Consider the following 16,020-nt stretch of genomic DNA (forward strand, 5'->3'; position numbering starts at 1 on the left):
ACCGGTCGAGGCAGATGCCGCCCACATTGAGTCTGGTTCTGCTAGAGGTTTCAGTTAATGAGGGAGTTGTTTCTCTCCATAGTTGCCAAAGAGCTGCTCATTGTGGGAGCTGTTGGGTTTCTCTATAATTTTTAAGGTCTTGACCTTGTATGTAAAGTGCTTAGAGATAATCCATCAAATCAATCAAATTTTATTTGTATAGCCCGTATTCACATATCACAATTTGTCTCATAGGGCTTTAACAAGGTGTGACATCCTCTGTCCTTAACCCTCAACAAGAGTAAGAAAAAACTACTAAAAACCCTTTTAACAGGGTAAAAAGAAGGTAGAAACCTCAGAGAGAGCCACATGTGAGGGATCCCTCTCCCAGGACGGACAGAAGTGCAATAGATGTCACGTGTAAAGGAGAACATCAGAAAGATAAGGGTATTTACAGCATTGATTAGAATAAACACTTTGTAGCATAATGGAAGGTCAATGAATTGATACATACATTTAAATGTATTATTATTATTATTGTTATTGTTATTGTTATTATTAATATTATTATATACAGTATAAGAGAACAAAACTCTCGGCTACATTATTATTATTATTGTGGGTTGCTGTTGCTGAGGGGTAGAGCGGTCGTCCTCCACCCAGAAGGTCGGCAGTTCGATCCCAGTCTTCCCCATCTGTATACCAAAGTGATCTTGGGCAAGATGGTGTACTGCAAATTGCCCCTCATTGAAATAAATAAGTGCTGCTCAACGATGCTTTGATTGGTCATCAAGACTGGAAAGGCGCTATATAAATACAAAACCATTTACCATTTAAATTTGTGCTACCCTGTAAGCATTTAAGTTCCTGTTTTACTCCACTCGGTGGTGCTACTCAGTCGTTGTTGTAATTTACAGAGCAGGAGCATCGCTCTCTCTCTCTCTCTCTCTCTCTCTCTCTCTCTCTCTCTCTCTCTCTCTCCCTCTCCTCTCTCTCTCTCTCTCTCTCTCTCTCTCTCTCTCTCCCCGCTGTGCTCATCGCTCCTTCGCCTGCACCGTGGACATTTCGATACAGGCGGATGAACGGACCGGGGGTGTTTAACGGTGTCTGCTCTACAGCTGGAGGATTTATGGATTATTATTCATGTTTGAATAACCTGTAACTCATTGTTGCCAGCGAGTACGGAGTCAACACACCGAGTCATGGCCCCGTTTTCAAGACGGGTCCCCGAGCTTCACTGAGGGATGTGCCGGTAGCGAGGCAGCATATAGGGGACAGTGTCACCGAAGCCTGAGCTGCTGCTGTTCGGACACATTTTTACTGAGTTTGGTGGAGTTTATAAACTCAGTGTTATTCTTTGCCTGTCTGTTTGGAATATGTTGCAACTGAAGTATATTTGGTTGCCTTGAAAACTGATGGAAAACAGTGATTGTCAGAGGCTCTGTATAACATACCTGCTCAGTGGGAAATCGTTTGGACTTGTACTTTAGCTCTTGAATAGTTCAGCCATCCTGTTCACGTGCTGTTCCCATTATTTTGTCCAGCAGCTGCAGTTCCGCTGCTGACTGTCTGTACTCAGTGTGAGTATCAGTGTGGGTTATTCACAGTGCTGCTATGCAGACTGACTGGAGCCATGCTCATACAGCCCCACTGTAACCCTGATTCTGAGGCACAGGCCTGGATTGCTTACACAGAAAAAAACTTAACAGTTGAGGAAAAGTGAGTCTCAATCCAGTGGGACAACTTGTGCAGAAGAGCAGATGTTACACAGCTTTGTGTATTCATGTGGATTATTCATGATGCTGCTATGCAGACAGAGTGGAGCCTTAGGAAACCTGTTGGTAATGTTAAAGTAATACTCGACTCTGCCACCTCTCTCATTGCAGTTGAACAGCTAATGTTACACTGTATAGTGTAATGCTTTCAGTAATTCCTACAACAGGTGAACTTTCACAAAGATGACACACACTCTTATATGGTGAGTACAAATTTTGGAATTGAAAGATTTAGTTTGACTGAAGTTGATACAAGTAGTTCAGTTTCACTTCCATTTTGCAGCCAAGAGGAGATTAGTGGTTGAAGTTAATTTCAGTTTAGCTGGTTAGTTACAGTAATTGTTGAACAATGAAGAATCCACATCAGCTGAGTAATACATGGAAGCGATCCCCTAACAAAGATCCAGCACTGATGTCTATGTCTTGCACGAACAAGAAGTTCAAGAGGAAGTCTAGGGAGCCTAAAAGACTTTTCAGCGGCCCTGAGCCTGAGAGGAGGAAAACCTACCAAGGGGACACGTCGGATGAGGACTTAGTAGATGACACCCAAACGGAGGCATGTAATGTCGGCACGTTGGCTCCATTGCAGAGACAGCTGATGATGTCTCAGGAGGCAACAGCTAGCACTACAGAAATTCTGTCAGGACTTCCAGGGGGCAACATGGCTCCAGCTCAGAGTGGTGCTATAGACATGAGAATTGGTATTAGCATGCCAGACATCACCTCTAAACTGTCCCAGTTACCTTCCCCTCCATTCTCTAACCCAGAGATCTCCCACTGGCCCACAGTCATCTCACAGCCTCTGTCCAACAGACTTAAACTGGGCCTTTGCTCTACTTTCCCTCTGTCAATGTCAACCAGCTGCAGCCACAGCCATTCACCTAGTCACCAGGCCTCCCCCCCGGAGCCCTCTCTGTCAGGCCATGCTTCAGCTCTGCCTGGCCCCAGGATCTTCCAGACCTCATTGTGTCAAGAACATGTGGAGCTCCAGGTGGAGTCACCTAAGGTGAATATGTGAAGTGGTATGAAAAGGACAATTACCAAATAAATAGTTTGAACAAGTTAGTTACTGAAATGAATTATCTGCCTATCCTCAGTATTAGTGTTTCATACTTGAATGAATTTTGGTGACCTTTGAAAACATCTACCAGCCAGTGTGATTGAAAACCAATCAAATGTCTGTATTTGTGTATAGAATCCTCATTCCAGTGAACTGGAAGTTGTCTGACTGAACAATGTGCGTCCTTGTTTTGTGGTTCAAAATTTTTCATTATTATTTAATGTGGTATGGTACAAGTGACAAAAGCGGATTGGTGAGGGTTTGGTTAGACTATAAATAAAGTGATGTTCTGTAGTGTGTTGTTAAGTTCAGTCATCACAACACTTGTTGACTCAGGTCTTCCTCTCTCCCAGGAGTCTCCCAGGAACAGGGCTGAAATGAGTTCTGATGGACCTCGGTGTCTTCCAGAGGTTAAAGCCATCCAGCAGACCAGGAGGCTTCTAGCGAACGCCAGGGAGCGGACCCGTGTCCATACCATCAGCGCTGCTTTCGAAGCCTTGAGGAAGCAGGTCAGTCTCATAGTCCCCACTACAACACCTCAAACAACAAAGTGTGTACAAGCTCAAAACCATATTGTTACTACTATACACATAAGCACTGCACAGAATCACATACAAGGTGTTCTACATTTCTGTGACCATACTTATAGATGCCGCAGAGCAGGAAATATAACAGAAGATGTCTGTTTCACTTGTATTACATTGCAGTCTCAGTCAACCTTTCGTCATCATAAAAAAAACACTTTTCTCTAATCACGATGTTTCACTTGTGATGCTATCACCTGGATGTATAAGACCATTGTAGACAATGTTGTTAATCAATGAGCAGGGTTGTTTGAATAAATGTGGTGAAAAGACTTGATTTGTCAGATATTTAATTTACGTGATATTAATGGTAATAGTTATGGATGTAATAATAATGATAACAATAAACCACACAACAATATAATAACAACATAATAGTTGCATGTGCATTGAAGAATCATTGGGCCTCATGCAAGAACCATTTGTACAGATTTTGTCTAAGTGGTGCGTACTAGTGATTTAGACTGTCCCCACACTAGAGAATGTCTGGGCCTAATTGGGGGGTCCGATTTAGCCCTCCTGACATTTGTGGGGGCGTGGACGATTCAGGGCTGATCTAAACACAATATCTTACCAAATGATTCAGTAGTGTGAGAGGTTTACAGACATAATCTTTAAATGTCACTGACATCAGAGTCAGATATAGTGGATATTATCAAAAATATCAAACATATTTGACCCGCAATATGAAATGGTGTGTGAGCTGACCATGAAGCATCACCAGCCAGATTTTGAGTACCTGCCTACAGCGTAAATAAGAGTTTTGTCTCTTGTACCAGGTGGACAATAAAAAAGGAGGGCAAACTTGTGGATTTGTGGCAACAGTATAAATGCATGCTTTTTTCTTTTATTATAATTTTTTATTGCAAAACATGTCTTAACAAGCTGACTTCGCAGGTAGTCCGCCTCCATTATTCTTTCTATTCTGAAGTTTGAAGTTTGCGTGACATTTGATCACGCAAGCTTCTGTAAATTCCCAAGTCCTGGTCCTGCGTTTCGTCTGCATTATGTCTGTGGTCTCCCATATTTTTTTAAATCAGCTAAGATCTAAGAATCCTCTAGTGTACAGCAGACATTATGAGAACTTGCTGCACCCCCCAATTGTACCGTTTTTTAAATTTTCTTTAAGGTAGAAACACAGTTTACATATGGTCCAGACCTGTCATAAGAGTCAAGTGAAATTAGTCTGCTGTTATTCAGATTAAGTTTTTTTGTAATAGATCGCATTTTTCATTAGTCTGAAGCAATTATAAATTACTATATAAATTACACCTCAGAATTATGTTGAGATTATTTTGTTTAACTCTGCAATTGGAATTAAAGTATAATTCTAGATTTATTCGTGTAGCTGGTAAAAGTTGTATGATGGTCAGGGGACCGCAGAACTTAATTCTGCTACAAAATGTGCAATTCATGCAGTTGACATGCGTCTTGCTCAAGGTGAACATGGAGATGAATGCCTTGACTTTGTAAACTATTTTCTGATTATTTACCTAAAATTCACAAATTTCTCCAGTGTGTCATGGGTTTAAACTCTCTGCCCCATGACACCTCTCCAATATGTATTGGTATCAGAAAGTTTTTTCTCCCTAATTTGCTGTCCATAAATAGTTGGCTCTATTAATAACTGTTACCCAATGCTGTTCCTTTAATCCAAAAACATGTTCCTAGTCTCTGTAATAAAATCTTGTGCCATGAGAAGTTCACTGGTAACTTTTAACTATGCTTTGCTATAATGCACTTGTGTTAACAATTCATTCCTTTACAAATAATTGGAATATGTCATAATTGGTTTGCTACAGCTTTTCAAAGATTTTAGAAAAAAAGGGGAGGTTGGATTAGGTAGTAGGCGAATTGGTGTGGGTTAAGGGGTGATGCCATCCCGTCTAAACCAAAATGACCCCAGAAAATTCTTCCAATTCTGCCATCTCCTCTCAGTCATCCCCCACCCCTTATGAGAGAGAGGTCTGTGTGTGCAGATAGAGAATGTATGTATATAGTTATAGTATAGTTAGTGCTGTTAACTAAATCATGGAATCTGCAATTTATTTTTAAAAGTTGAAATCAAGTGGCATTGAAAAGAACAGGATGACAGTGCTCTTTGTCTCACGCTATCATCTCTCTCCGACACAAACACTCTGAGTCGGTCAAAGTCAGATTGAGCATCAGCAGCACCAGTAGAAATCCTACCTGCGTTTGCGACAGGATTCAGGATAAACTAGATAATAATTTTCCCAGTCTAAAAATCAATCTATACACAGCATGGCAACAATCTTAAACTGACTAGTTAAAGCTCTTTTTCTCTCTCTTTTTTGCCCAATATTAATTCGGACACAATTTATATGGTAAAAAGTCTAAGCTCTTATGTCATATGAAACGTGAGAAAACTAATACATATGGCGGTTCTGGAGGTAGGAGGTAGAGCGCGTTGTCCACTAGTCCGAACTCAGTCAGTGGTCCGCCCCCTCTCCCCTCCAGTCTGCATTACAAAGTGCCCATGGATAAGATACTTAACCCAACATTGCCTTGCTGTGCTGGCAGTGTGTGATTAAAAAAGTGCACCATATAGTAGCACTGTATGAATATGTGTGTGAATGGGTGAATGTGCCTTGTACTGTAAAGCACTTTGAGTGGTCAATAAGATTGTAAAGTATTATATAAAATCCATTACATATGTGTGTCTGTTGGTGTAGGTAGTGTGTGGGGGAAGTTTTGAGCAGAGGGATATTTACTGGAACGTTAATATGGAAGTGTTGATTATAGGTAAAACTTTGTTGTTCCTCTACTAAGAATAGAGTCTTAAAAGATAAGTGGTTAATCAATCAATCAAATTGTATTTATGTGAATATGTAGCCCATATTCCCAAATTACAATTAGTCTCATAGAGCTTAACAAGTAACGACATCCTCTGCCCTTAACCCTCAACAAGATTAAGGTAAAACTACCAAAAAAAAACATAGAAACCTCAGAGAGAGCCACATGTGAGGGATCCCTCTCCCAGGACAGACAGAAGTGCAATAGATACCACCTGTAGCTGAACACATCCACAAAATTACAATATTTAAAATATTGGTTAGAAGAAACTTCTAAGTATTTCTACATAAGAAAATGTCTGATAGACAGCAATGACAATTGTAAATGAAGAATTATTGCCAGTAATGGTAGAATATGTAAGTAGGCATTTTGTATATCTAAGCAATCTTGTTGTAATCATAGTCAACGATCAGCTGCCATTACAATCCACCATCACAGATGAGGAAGAATCTGAAAAGAACAAAGCTCAGAGAGATCTTTAGATGACAAGTAGTCTAAATATAAATCAGGCGCTACAGTTAATTTTAATTCTACTGCAATGCACAAGACGTGTGCTAAGGCGAGCTGCAGGTGATCAGCTGGGTGAGATAGAGGTGGGCCTTATTACTCGTATATCCAAGAATACAAAATGAGGATAAAGTATACTTACAACCATGGCAAAACAAATTTAATATTTTATTTTGAGGAACAGAGATTAGTTTTTAGGTGTAATCAATGACAGAAGCGGAAGTTCAGACTGTGGGGAGGTAGTTGTAGACCATTCTCCTTGCTTCCATTCCATTTAATTGAGAGTATGCAAATCAAACATGTAAAGACCTTCCTCATCTCCCTCCATTTGTTCTCTATCCAGGTGCCATGTTACTCCTATGGGCAGAAGCTATCCAAGCTGGCTATATTACGTATCGCCTGCAACTACATCCTGTCTCTGGCTCAGTTGGCTGAACTGGACTACAGTTCAGACCACAGCAGTCTGAGCTTCTCTCAGTGTGTCGAGCAGTGTACCAGGACCCTGCAAGCCGAGGGAAGGAGCAAGAAGAGGAAAGTGAGACATAACATACATCTACAAATAGTGACAGCTACCCAGAGAATAAAATTAACCAGAGCTGTGTCAAAAATCACTCACTACTCACTATAATTGCCGACAGACAAGACAGAGCAGCATGAATTATTTTTTGTTTTCGTTTTGTCAATGAGCTCACAATACAGTCTCACATAGAACTCCATCAATACTCAACTGATTTTGGACACAACCCAGGTCTTTATTTCTAAGTGCCTTGTTAGAGTCAGTGCGTGTGTGTGTTATTATGGCAAAATGTTCATGTTAATCCTGATAAATAATAATATATCCACAGGATCAATTGAGTTAGTATAGCAACACACTATGCTGACAACGCTGTTTGTCCTGACTGATAAACTACTGTCTATAGAGGCTGCAATTCCTCTACAGATTTGCCTTATTTAATACTTCCAGTAGCTTACAGGGAAATTATCTTATTTGTGTGACAGAAAAATGGCAAATCAGAACCAGAACAGAACTTGTTTTATCTCCCCTTTCCATTTTGTGAATAATACATTATTAGTATAATTATATAGTATAATAATTTTAAGTTTTACTGCTTCTTTTATACGATCCAGAGCTACTTCAGAATCAGTCCTTGTCATTAGTGAGTACTCCTCAAACAGGCCTACAATATACGGTCACTTTTTCTTGCTTGTGTATTGGATCTTTTACATAAAAAGTTCTGCAACACAATCTATGGTGCAAGGTAAAGTTTGAAAATGTTATGTTCACCCTACCTAGTTTATCTGCAGTGAAGCCATTGTATGATCATGATGAACCAGATTCAGTTATTTTGCACTGATTTAATAATACATTTTTTTCATAAAATGTAACTAAATTTGCATTATTACTTTTCACATGTCTGTTTTATATACAATGGTGTTATTATTTTTCATACATAGCATATATAGGCTATTTCAAATGTCTGTTAAGTAATCAGAACAATCTTAACGAGTTAACAAATTTTCAAAATAAAAGCCCTTACTCAGCTCAATATAAGTCATTGCAGAAAGACAACAAACATTGTTCTTTTACTTTGTTGACAAATTATTAAAGATATTGCAGGGTTCAGTAGACCAAGTCCAGCAGTTGGTTTAACAGAAAGTTCAGAAAGAAGAAATTCACCCTGTTGTGAGAGAAATACATTTCAAAGCTAAAAAGTGACAAGTGGCAAGATTTTTACTTATTTTACTTTTATGAGACACACAGTAGAGTACTGTTTCTTGCATCCACTTTCCAGCAACTCATGCAGACATGTTGCTCCTTTAGATGTAAACTAGCTGTGGGCTTTACCCCTGCGAGCTGCCTGTTTCCCTGCGTGTGCATGCTGTGTGTGTGTGCGTGTGTGCGTGTGTGCGTGTGTGTGCGTGTGTGTGTGTGAGTTGTCAAAGTCCCAGACACCAGATGTTTAGAGTGGAGGGGAAGTGGAGCTGGCGCCATGAAGGGCAGAGGGCAGCGAGAAAGCACGCGAATTTAAATTACACACACAAACACACACACACACACACACACACACACACACACACACTTGGCACATTCCCTAGCAGTCTCTCCAACATTCCCCTACTCTGCCACTCCAGGCCATCTGCTCCAACATACTTTGAAACAAGGAGGGGAAAAAACACAGTCATCATCAGGCTGTCAAGCAGCAGCAGCTGTTGGAAAGACAGAGGGAGCATGTGTGTATGTGTGTGTGTGTGTGTCCGTGTTTGTGCATGTGTGTGTGAAGAGGGAAGGGGGAGTCTGCCAAGAATTAAATGTTTTTTTATATTCTCAGAGCCACTGAGTCTGTCAGCATTGTTAGATGGGAAAAGGACACTTTTGCTTCTTTGTGATTTTGCACTGAGGCCTGAGGTCACACAAACAGCAGGAGAAATATCCGAAGGAAACCTGACTGGAGAAAGAATGTTTTATTTGTCTTTCACACTATTAGATGGTCAATCGTTGGGTTTAGTGGCTGGAAATTTGTTTAATCTGCAGTCTTAAATGCTTAAAGGGATAGTTCACCGAAAAATTAAAATTCACTCATTATCTACTAACCACTATGTAGATAGAGGGGTGGGTGAAGTGTTTGAATCCACAAAACACATTTGGAGTCTCAGGGGTAAACAGCATTGCAACCAATTCCAATACAGTTGAAGTAATTGGTAATCAGTTTTTAATACGTAAAATAACAACAGAAAAAAACATAAAACGCCTCCATACTGCTCCTGTGGTGTCATCCAATTTATCTGTGAAAGTCAAAATCTTAGTGTTTATTACTGTGTGAGTTTTAACATATGCTTCAGCAAAATATTATAGACATTTTAGTCACTGAACAGTCATTTGATGAGAAAGTCAAATGTCAGATCTATTAATAATGAAAAAATTGTTTGTTTCATGAGTGCATCTACAAGACCAGGGCATCAAGATGGAGGCTATAGGACCTGACCTGACATGTACCCATCTGCAGAAGGAAACATAATGCAGAATGGTTGCTTACCAAGAAAATAAACTTACAACCTGGCAGCCCGAAAGATATCCCTGTTAATGGTCAATGGTCATAGAGAGAGAGAGAAACACAAAGTAAGTGATAGTCCTAGCTATAAGCTTTATCCAAAAGGAACGAGCCTGGTAGCTGAAGTCTCTACCTCCCTTACAGACTGTAGGAACCACAAACCTATATTTAGGGATTAGAGTGATCTATTGGGATAATACGGTGCTATGAGCTCTTTAATATATGATGGGGCTTGGGTATTCAGGGCTTTGTATGTGAGGAGCAGGATTCTGAATTCTATTTTGAATTACAGTAAATGCAAAGAAACTAAGACAAAAGTAATATGATCTCTCCTTCAAGTTCCTGTCAGCACTCATGCTGCAGAATTTTTGACATCCTGATAATAAAGAATTACAATAATCCAGTCTAGAGGTAGCAAAGGCATGGACGTATTTCTCAGCATCCTTTGGAGACAGGATGTTTCTAATTTTCATTATATTGTGCAGGTGGAAGAAAACTGTCCTTGAGACTTGTTTAATGTGTTGGTCAAATGACATGTCCTGGTCAAACATAACTCCAAGGTGCCTCACAGTAGAGCTAGTGACCAAGCTAATGCCATCCAATGTAACTATCTGGTCCGACATTATTTCTCTGAGGTGATGAGGGCCAAGTACTATGAATTGTGTCATCCAGGCCTTGATGTCCTTTAGAGATTTCTGAAGTTTCTAAGTGATTAGATTAATCAGCCTTCATAGATAAGTGCAGCTGGGTGTCATCTGCGTAACAATGGAAATGTATGTGATACTTTCGGATATAATTCCCTAAATGAAGTATATAGAAAGTGAAAAATATCGGTCCAAGTACAGAACCTTGTGGAACTCAATGACTAACCTTTGTGTGTATGAAGGAGTCATTGTTCACCTGAACTAATTGTAATCTATCTGGGAAGTATGACTTAAACCAGCCTAGTGCTGTTTGTTGAATCCCTACATGTTGTTCCTGTGTCTTCCCTTCTTTTCCTCTCAAATACCACCCCCACGTTACTTATTCAGTCAGAGAAGTGAAATATCTCTTGTCCTGTCAGGATTTGAAACTTGGGCTTGAATGGTAATGGCATAGTGGCATCTCACATTGTTAATTTTAACAATCACAACAGTCTCTGAAAATATGAGACATACTGGTGTTGATCTGCCCATCAGAAAAATATGCATGTTAGTCTGTCCAGTCATGATTTAAGACTCTGTTTTCACTGTCTACTTTTCTCTTTTTAGAGCATGCCATTTGAAGTTTATTTTCTTACTTTTCTCTTACTCACTTATCACTGTCTATTCTGCCTTCTGCCATCTCTCCTTGACTTAGTGAGTGAGACACAAACACGGTCAGAATTCTCACCATAATTCACAAATTTGATTGGCTGAGTGGCATCACATGAGATGATTAACAACACATGCAGTCTGACTTCTCACCATTATTCTAACATGCAGCTTATTACCATCAACTGTTAAACCATTTAACAGTAATTCAATCAGGAGAGACTTCGATTCAACGTTTTAACAACTTATATTGACACGCGCACAGGAAGTGATGTGAATGTTATTGTCTTTGGCATAGTAGACCCCTATGTGATGTCATCGGGATTAAGAGAGGGTGGAGCAGAACATAGTACAGGAATTCCCCCACCGGGGTCTAGACACATAAGGAAAAACTACCAAAAAACCCTTTTAACAGGGAAAAACAAACAAATGTAGAAACCTCAGGGAGAGCCACATGTGAGAGATCCCTCTTCCAGGATGGACAGAAGTGCAATATATGCCACGTGTAAATGAGAACATCAGCAAAATAACAGTATTTACGACCTTGATTAGCTAAACAGTTTTTAACATAATGGAAAGTAATTAAATTGAGGAGTTATTGTCAGTAATGGTAGAATTTTTACTAGGCATATTGTATATCAGGCAGTCTTGTTGAAAGTAGTCCGCGATCAGCTGCCACCACGATCAGATGCCACCATAATCCACAATCCATCATCATGATCCACTGATACTATCTGGATCCATCGTCGTGATCCACCATCAGCTGCCAAAACGATAGAGGATCACCAATACGATCACGATCAGTTGAGGTTGAGGATCAAGATGAGGTGATGATGATTCTGCTGAAGACTGGAGGAGATTAGGGTGGAGGTGGGTTATGCGCGTCGCTGAATGACAGCTGACAGCAGAAGAGAGGAGAAGGGATTTAAAGTTTGACAGCAGCCACATGATTGGCTGGAAGAGACTGTTCTCTATTCTCTATTCTGCGGCTATAGCTAGAGAGGTCAGCGGTTTGATCCCAGTCTTCCCCATCACATGCCTAAGGCCGGAGATATACTTGCTGTTTAAACAAGAGTTTACGTAGACAACCAGCTGCGTCGTGAACGTTTTTGTTCACATACTTGCCGATGTACTACGCATGTTATTGGAGGGTACCACTAGAGGGCACAATGGAGAAATCAGACCGTATAGAACTTCTGGATTTGCATGATGTACATATTAAACAGGTCGACACTCGCGGAGGTTACTATTTTGTTAATTCTGAGATCACAGCAGAAAAGGAGACAGCGGCACCATCGTAGATGGTCTTTAAGGCCCTTAAATCAAGCATGGCTTGACAATGGAGAGTATGTTTGTCTCTTTCTGCAAATGTGAGAAATTGATGATGAAACATACCACCAGTATTTTCGAATGTCTGCCAAGACATTGACGATTTGCTCCGCCGGATTAGCCCGCTGATGATACACCACACATTCCCTATACTACCGCTACACTGTCCCTACCGGTCAAGTGCATATTGCATCTGGCGTACACGTTAATCTCTGAGGACGTGCACAACCAACGCTCCAAATGGACGCATGATATGCGAAGCAGCCATCATGCGCACACGTACGCGTAGTTAACAGCAAGTATATATCTGCCTTAAGTGCTTAAGATACTGAAGCCTGAATGTCCCCTCATAGAAAAAAGTGCTGCCCATAGATGCACTGTATGAACGTGTGTGAATGGGTGGATGGCAAAACTGTACTTTGAAGGGCTTTGAGTGGCCATCAAGACTAGAAAAGCGCTATACAAATACAGACCATTTACCGTTCTCATAACTGCATTTGTATTTAGGAGTCTGCTGTAGGCCAAAATTAAGATTGCTCATGGTTGTGTCCAGGTTTTTCTTTTGATAGTGTAGCTCATGAACAAGGTTCAGTTCGCAAACTAATTCAAACTGAATTTCCTGCAATCTTGAGTATGTTGTGATGTGATGGGACAGTAGGACTGAATATACACATAGATTTTTGTCTATTCCAAGGGCACAAAGCCAATTTCATCTTCCATGTGATGTAGACAAATAACAAATCATGAATATGACTTTCATTCATTGATCCATGCTTCATATTGAACAATAACTAATTAATGAAAGAGTTAAAGGGCCCATATTGTGTAAAATACATTTTCTGGGCTTATACTATCCATAATTACTTGAAGGGGGTCAGTAGGGACCCTCAAAGTATGAAAACAGTCACTCCGCTGACTTTTTCACTCAGTGCATTCTAAGATATTTGTTATCGAAACGTCTCGTTTTGTACTTCCTCCCCCGTATGAGTCATTCGGGATCACACTCATCTCTCAGCCCCACCCAGCCAGTACCAGTCCAGCCTCCAAACCCACCACCTCCGCTCCCTGTCACCTCCATCACCACCACCCCTCCACACCGAACGCAACACCAAGCAGACAAGTTGCTGAGCTAGCAGCTTGTTAGCTACCACAGGCTAATCACAACAAACAAAACTGAAGAAACACTGCAGCGTGGAGGGATGCAAGGAAGAGAATGTGTCTGTGCACATTCCTCCTAAGAACATTACTGTTCGAGACCAGCGGTTACGCTTTATTTCTTCTGACGCGCCGTGTCGCTGTAATCAGTACGGAGTAACGTAGACGTTGTTACTCCATACTGTAACTGGGGACGTTACTCCTACATTGGCCGACTGTCCTGCTAAAAATTGAACAAACATGAGGACTGTGTAACTTACTGTTCAGAAACATCCTGTTGTAACCGACTGTAAATATGTGGCTGGTCTTCTACAGATGTATCCAAACATACCAACGTGACTTTCAGCTGTGTGAGACCGGTGATAGTCCTGGTCGCGTGTCACACAAAGTGCAGTCAGCCAATCAGAGGAGGGGCTCAACAGGCAGGCGAAAACAGCCTGTTCTGTCTGCAGTTCCAGAGAGAGGCAGAAATGAGGACATGGAAATACACATTGTAGCATTTTTTTCACTTTAAACCACTGATATATCATCTTAGGGGTACCAATACCTCAAATTAAATCCCAGAAAGGTGTAAAATATGGGCCCTTTAATTCATTGCTGCACACAAATTAAATATTGCTGAGTTGTTAGTCCAGTTTGTCCATTGCTTGATTGTGATCTTAATTTTAAAGTGCTTTTATTTTGTTGACAGGTTGGCAGGATGCCAGAGGATTTGTGATGTATTGAGATTCCCATTACCAGAATCTTCTCACCGATGAGGGCTGTGTCACTACATCACACAACCAGCCTCAGGCTCAACTGATCTGTTGTACTAGACTTAACATATTAGTATGCAAGAGTAAAAAGGCCTTTTCCATGGTGAACAACAATATCATTCACTACAGTGATGTAGAAAAGGAACCACAAGTATATTAACTGCCAAATGCGATACAATTTCTTGCCTTTATTATAATATATAGGTGTACGCATTGTAAATTGAAAAATACAGTTCATTATGACTTATCTAACACAATATATAACTTGATTATTATTTCCCAATAAATAAGTTAAAGTTGACTGTTTACATAAAGCTACAATTTGTACACTGAATGTTTTGATGTGTATCAAATTTTTTCGTTGCTGTATTGTATATTACTTTAAGAAATATTAGTTAGTGTCTTGGTTCCTGATTTTTGACATATGTCTTTATTTGTGTTGTCATATAGATTTAATTCAGGAGTATTACAGTTGTCATATGGTAAATACAAACAGCCAATTATGTACATGTGTATGTGAAATGAGCATGCATATAAAAAAATAAAGTTCCTCCATAGAAGAATTGAGTTCCAGAGCAGGACTGTTGACCCACTTTGTAATTATTCTTTCCTGAATAATCTTTGGTCGGGCACTGGGTGCAGACATTCAGATTTTTTAAAACATGCTTTGCCTTCAGTCTGAACACACCTTAAGAAGAGCCTGTGGAAATTAACAAACATCTTTCTCACTTCTTGTTTGTCGCAAGCTAATAGGTAGCTTTCTTTACACCAGTTTTTGTGTTGATACCATAGGCCGTACTGTTAAAATGCATTTAGATGGAAGAAAACAATAGCCACAAAAAAATTCAATTCCAATCAAGTGACTATGGGATCTTTTTTCAAATTACAATTTACAAAAGTTTAAGGTGACATATTATGCTTTTTCAGTCTTTACCTATCCTCGAGAAAAAACATATACAACCCACTAGACTCTAGTGGGTTGTATATGTTTTTTCTGTTTGTAATCGGTGTGCATGGATCAAAATCCCAAAGTCTGCAGCAGAGGGAGCTCTTCTCTCCCACAGTAAACACTTCTCCTGAAGCTGCAAAAATGCCTTGTCATCGATTTCTCTGATGCGTCTGCAACTGTGCGACGTCACAACACTCTCTCTCAACAATACTACCCCGACCTGTTATTGTGTTCAAGGACTGCTTCCTGAATAGTTCGTAGTTCAGTTGGCTTTTCCAAAGATTTTGTTCTGAAAAATGGTGCAGTCCCAATTTAGGCCAAACTGTACATACTGGTAATACAGGAGAGTCTGGACCACAACCTGTGAGTATGCTTTATTAGCTGTGGATTTGTTAGGCTTGAAACAAACAAGTTGAGTGGTACAGAGAGCAGAGTTGTTGGTTGCCAACGTGACTGTGAAGTGTGTTTGCTTACTTTAAACAGCTGTTGGGCCACTTAACCCTGAAAAAAAGTCCCTTATATCACTAATATCACTTCACATATCCTTTGTTATGGTGCCAAATAATTGATGTACGGACTGTTGTAATGGGCTCCTTTTCTAATTTGCAATGTCACTCAAGGTTCAGTGGCACTGCTCAGAACATCCTGAACATGAAGAGAGTCCTCAAGGGTTTGGAGAAGCTGAGCGACAACCATCAAATATCTCAGCTGGAGGCGTTCCACAGCCTGATTCTACGCTTTTACCAAAGAATGTAATTTTCCCATTCATGG

General features: G+C 40.2%; 1 protein-coding gene across 2 annotated transcripts; it reads left to right on the forward strand.

Moving 5' to 3' along the window:
- The first annotated feature begins 1,006 nt into the window (after positions 1–1,006).
- Positions 1,007–14,875, forward strand: atoh8 (atonal bHLH transcription factor 8). 2 transcript variants are annotated; one of them, XM_035161209.2, is made up of 4 exons: positions 1,007–2,760; positions 3,168–3,323; positions 7,063–7,250; positions 14,237–14,875. In XM_035161209.2, the coding sequence occupies exons 1-4, from the start codon at positions 2,104–2,106 to the stop codon at positions 14,301–14,303; spliced, it is 1,068 nt and encodes a 355-aa protein (XP_035017100.1). In that variant the 5' UTR covers positions 1,007–2,103; the 3' UTR covers positions 14,304–14,875. The 2 variants fall into 2 exon arrangements, with proteins under 2 accessions (XP_035017100.1, XP_035017101.1); XM_035161210.2 differs by having other exon boundaries at positions 1,008–2,760; positions 7,063–7,254.
- The last annotated feature ends 1,145 nt before the right edge of the window (positions 14,876–16,020 follow it).

Source organism: Hippoglossus stenolepis, chromosome 7, assembly GCF_022539355.2.
Source record: "Hippoglossus stenolepis isolate QCI-W04-F060 chromosome 7, HSTE1.2, whole genome shotgun sequence".
NCBI classification, from domain to species: Eukaryota; Metazoa; Chordata; class Actinopteri; order Pleuronectiformes; family Pleuronectidae; genus Hippoglossus; species Hippoglossus stenolepis.

Bases quoted from the DNA above. Each gene is read 5' to 3' on its own strand.
- atoh8 (XM_035161209.2), top strand. From the start codon at position 2,104: ATGAAGAATCCACATCAGCTGAGTAATACATGGAAGCGATCCCCTAAC. The intron at 2,761-3,167 runs GTGAATATGTGA...CCTCTCTCCCAG, and splicing joins TCCAGGTGGAGTCACCTAAG to GAGTCTCCCAGGAACAGGGC. The intron at 3,324-7,062 runs GTCAGTCTCATA...TTCTCTATCCAG, and splicing joins TCGAAGCCTTGAGGAAGCAG to GTGCCATGTTACTCCTATGG.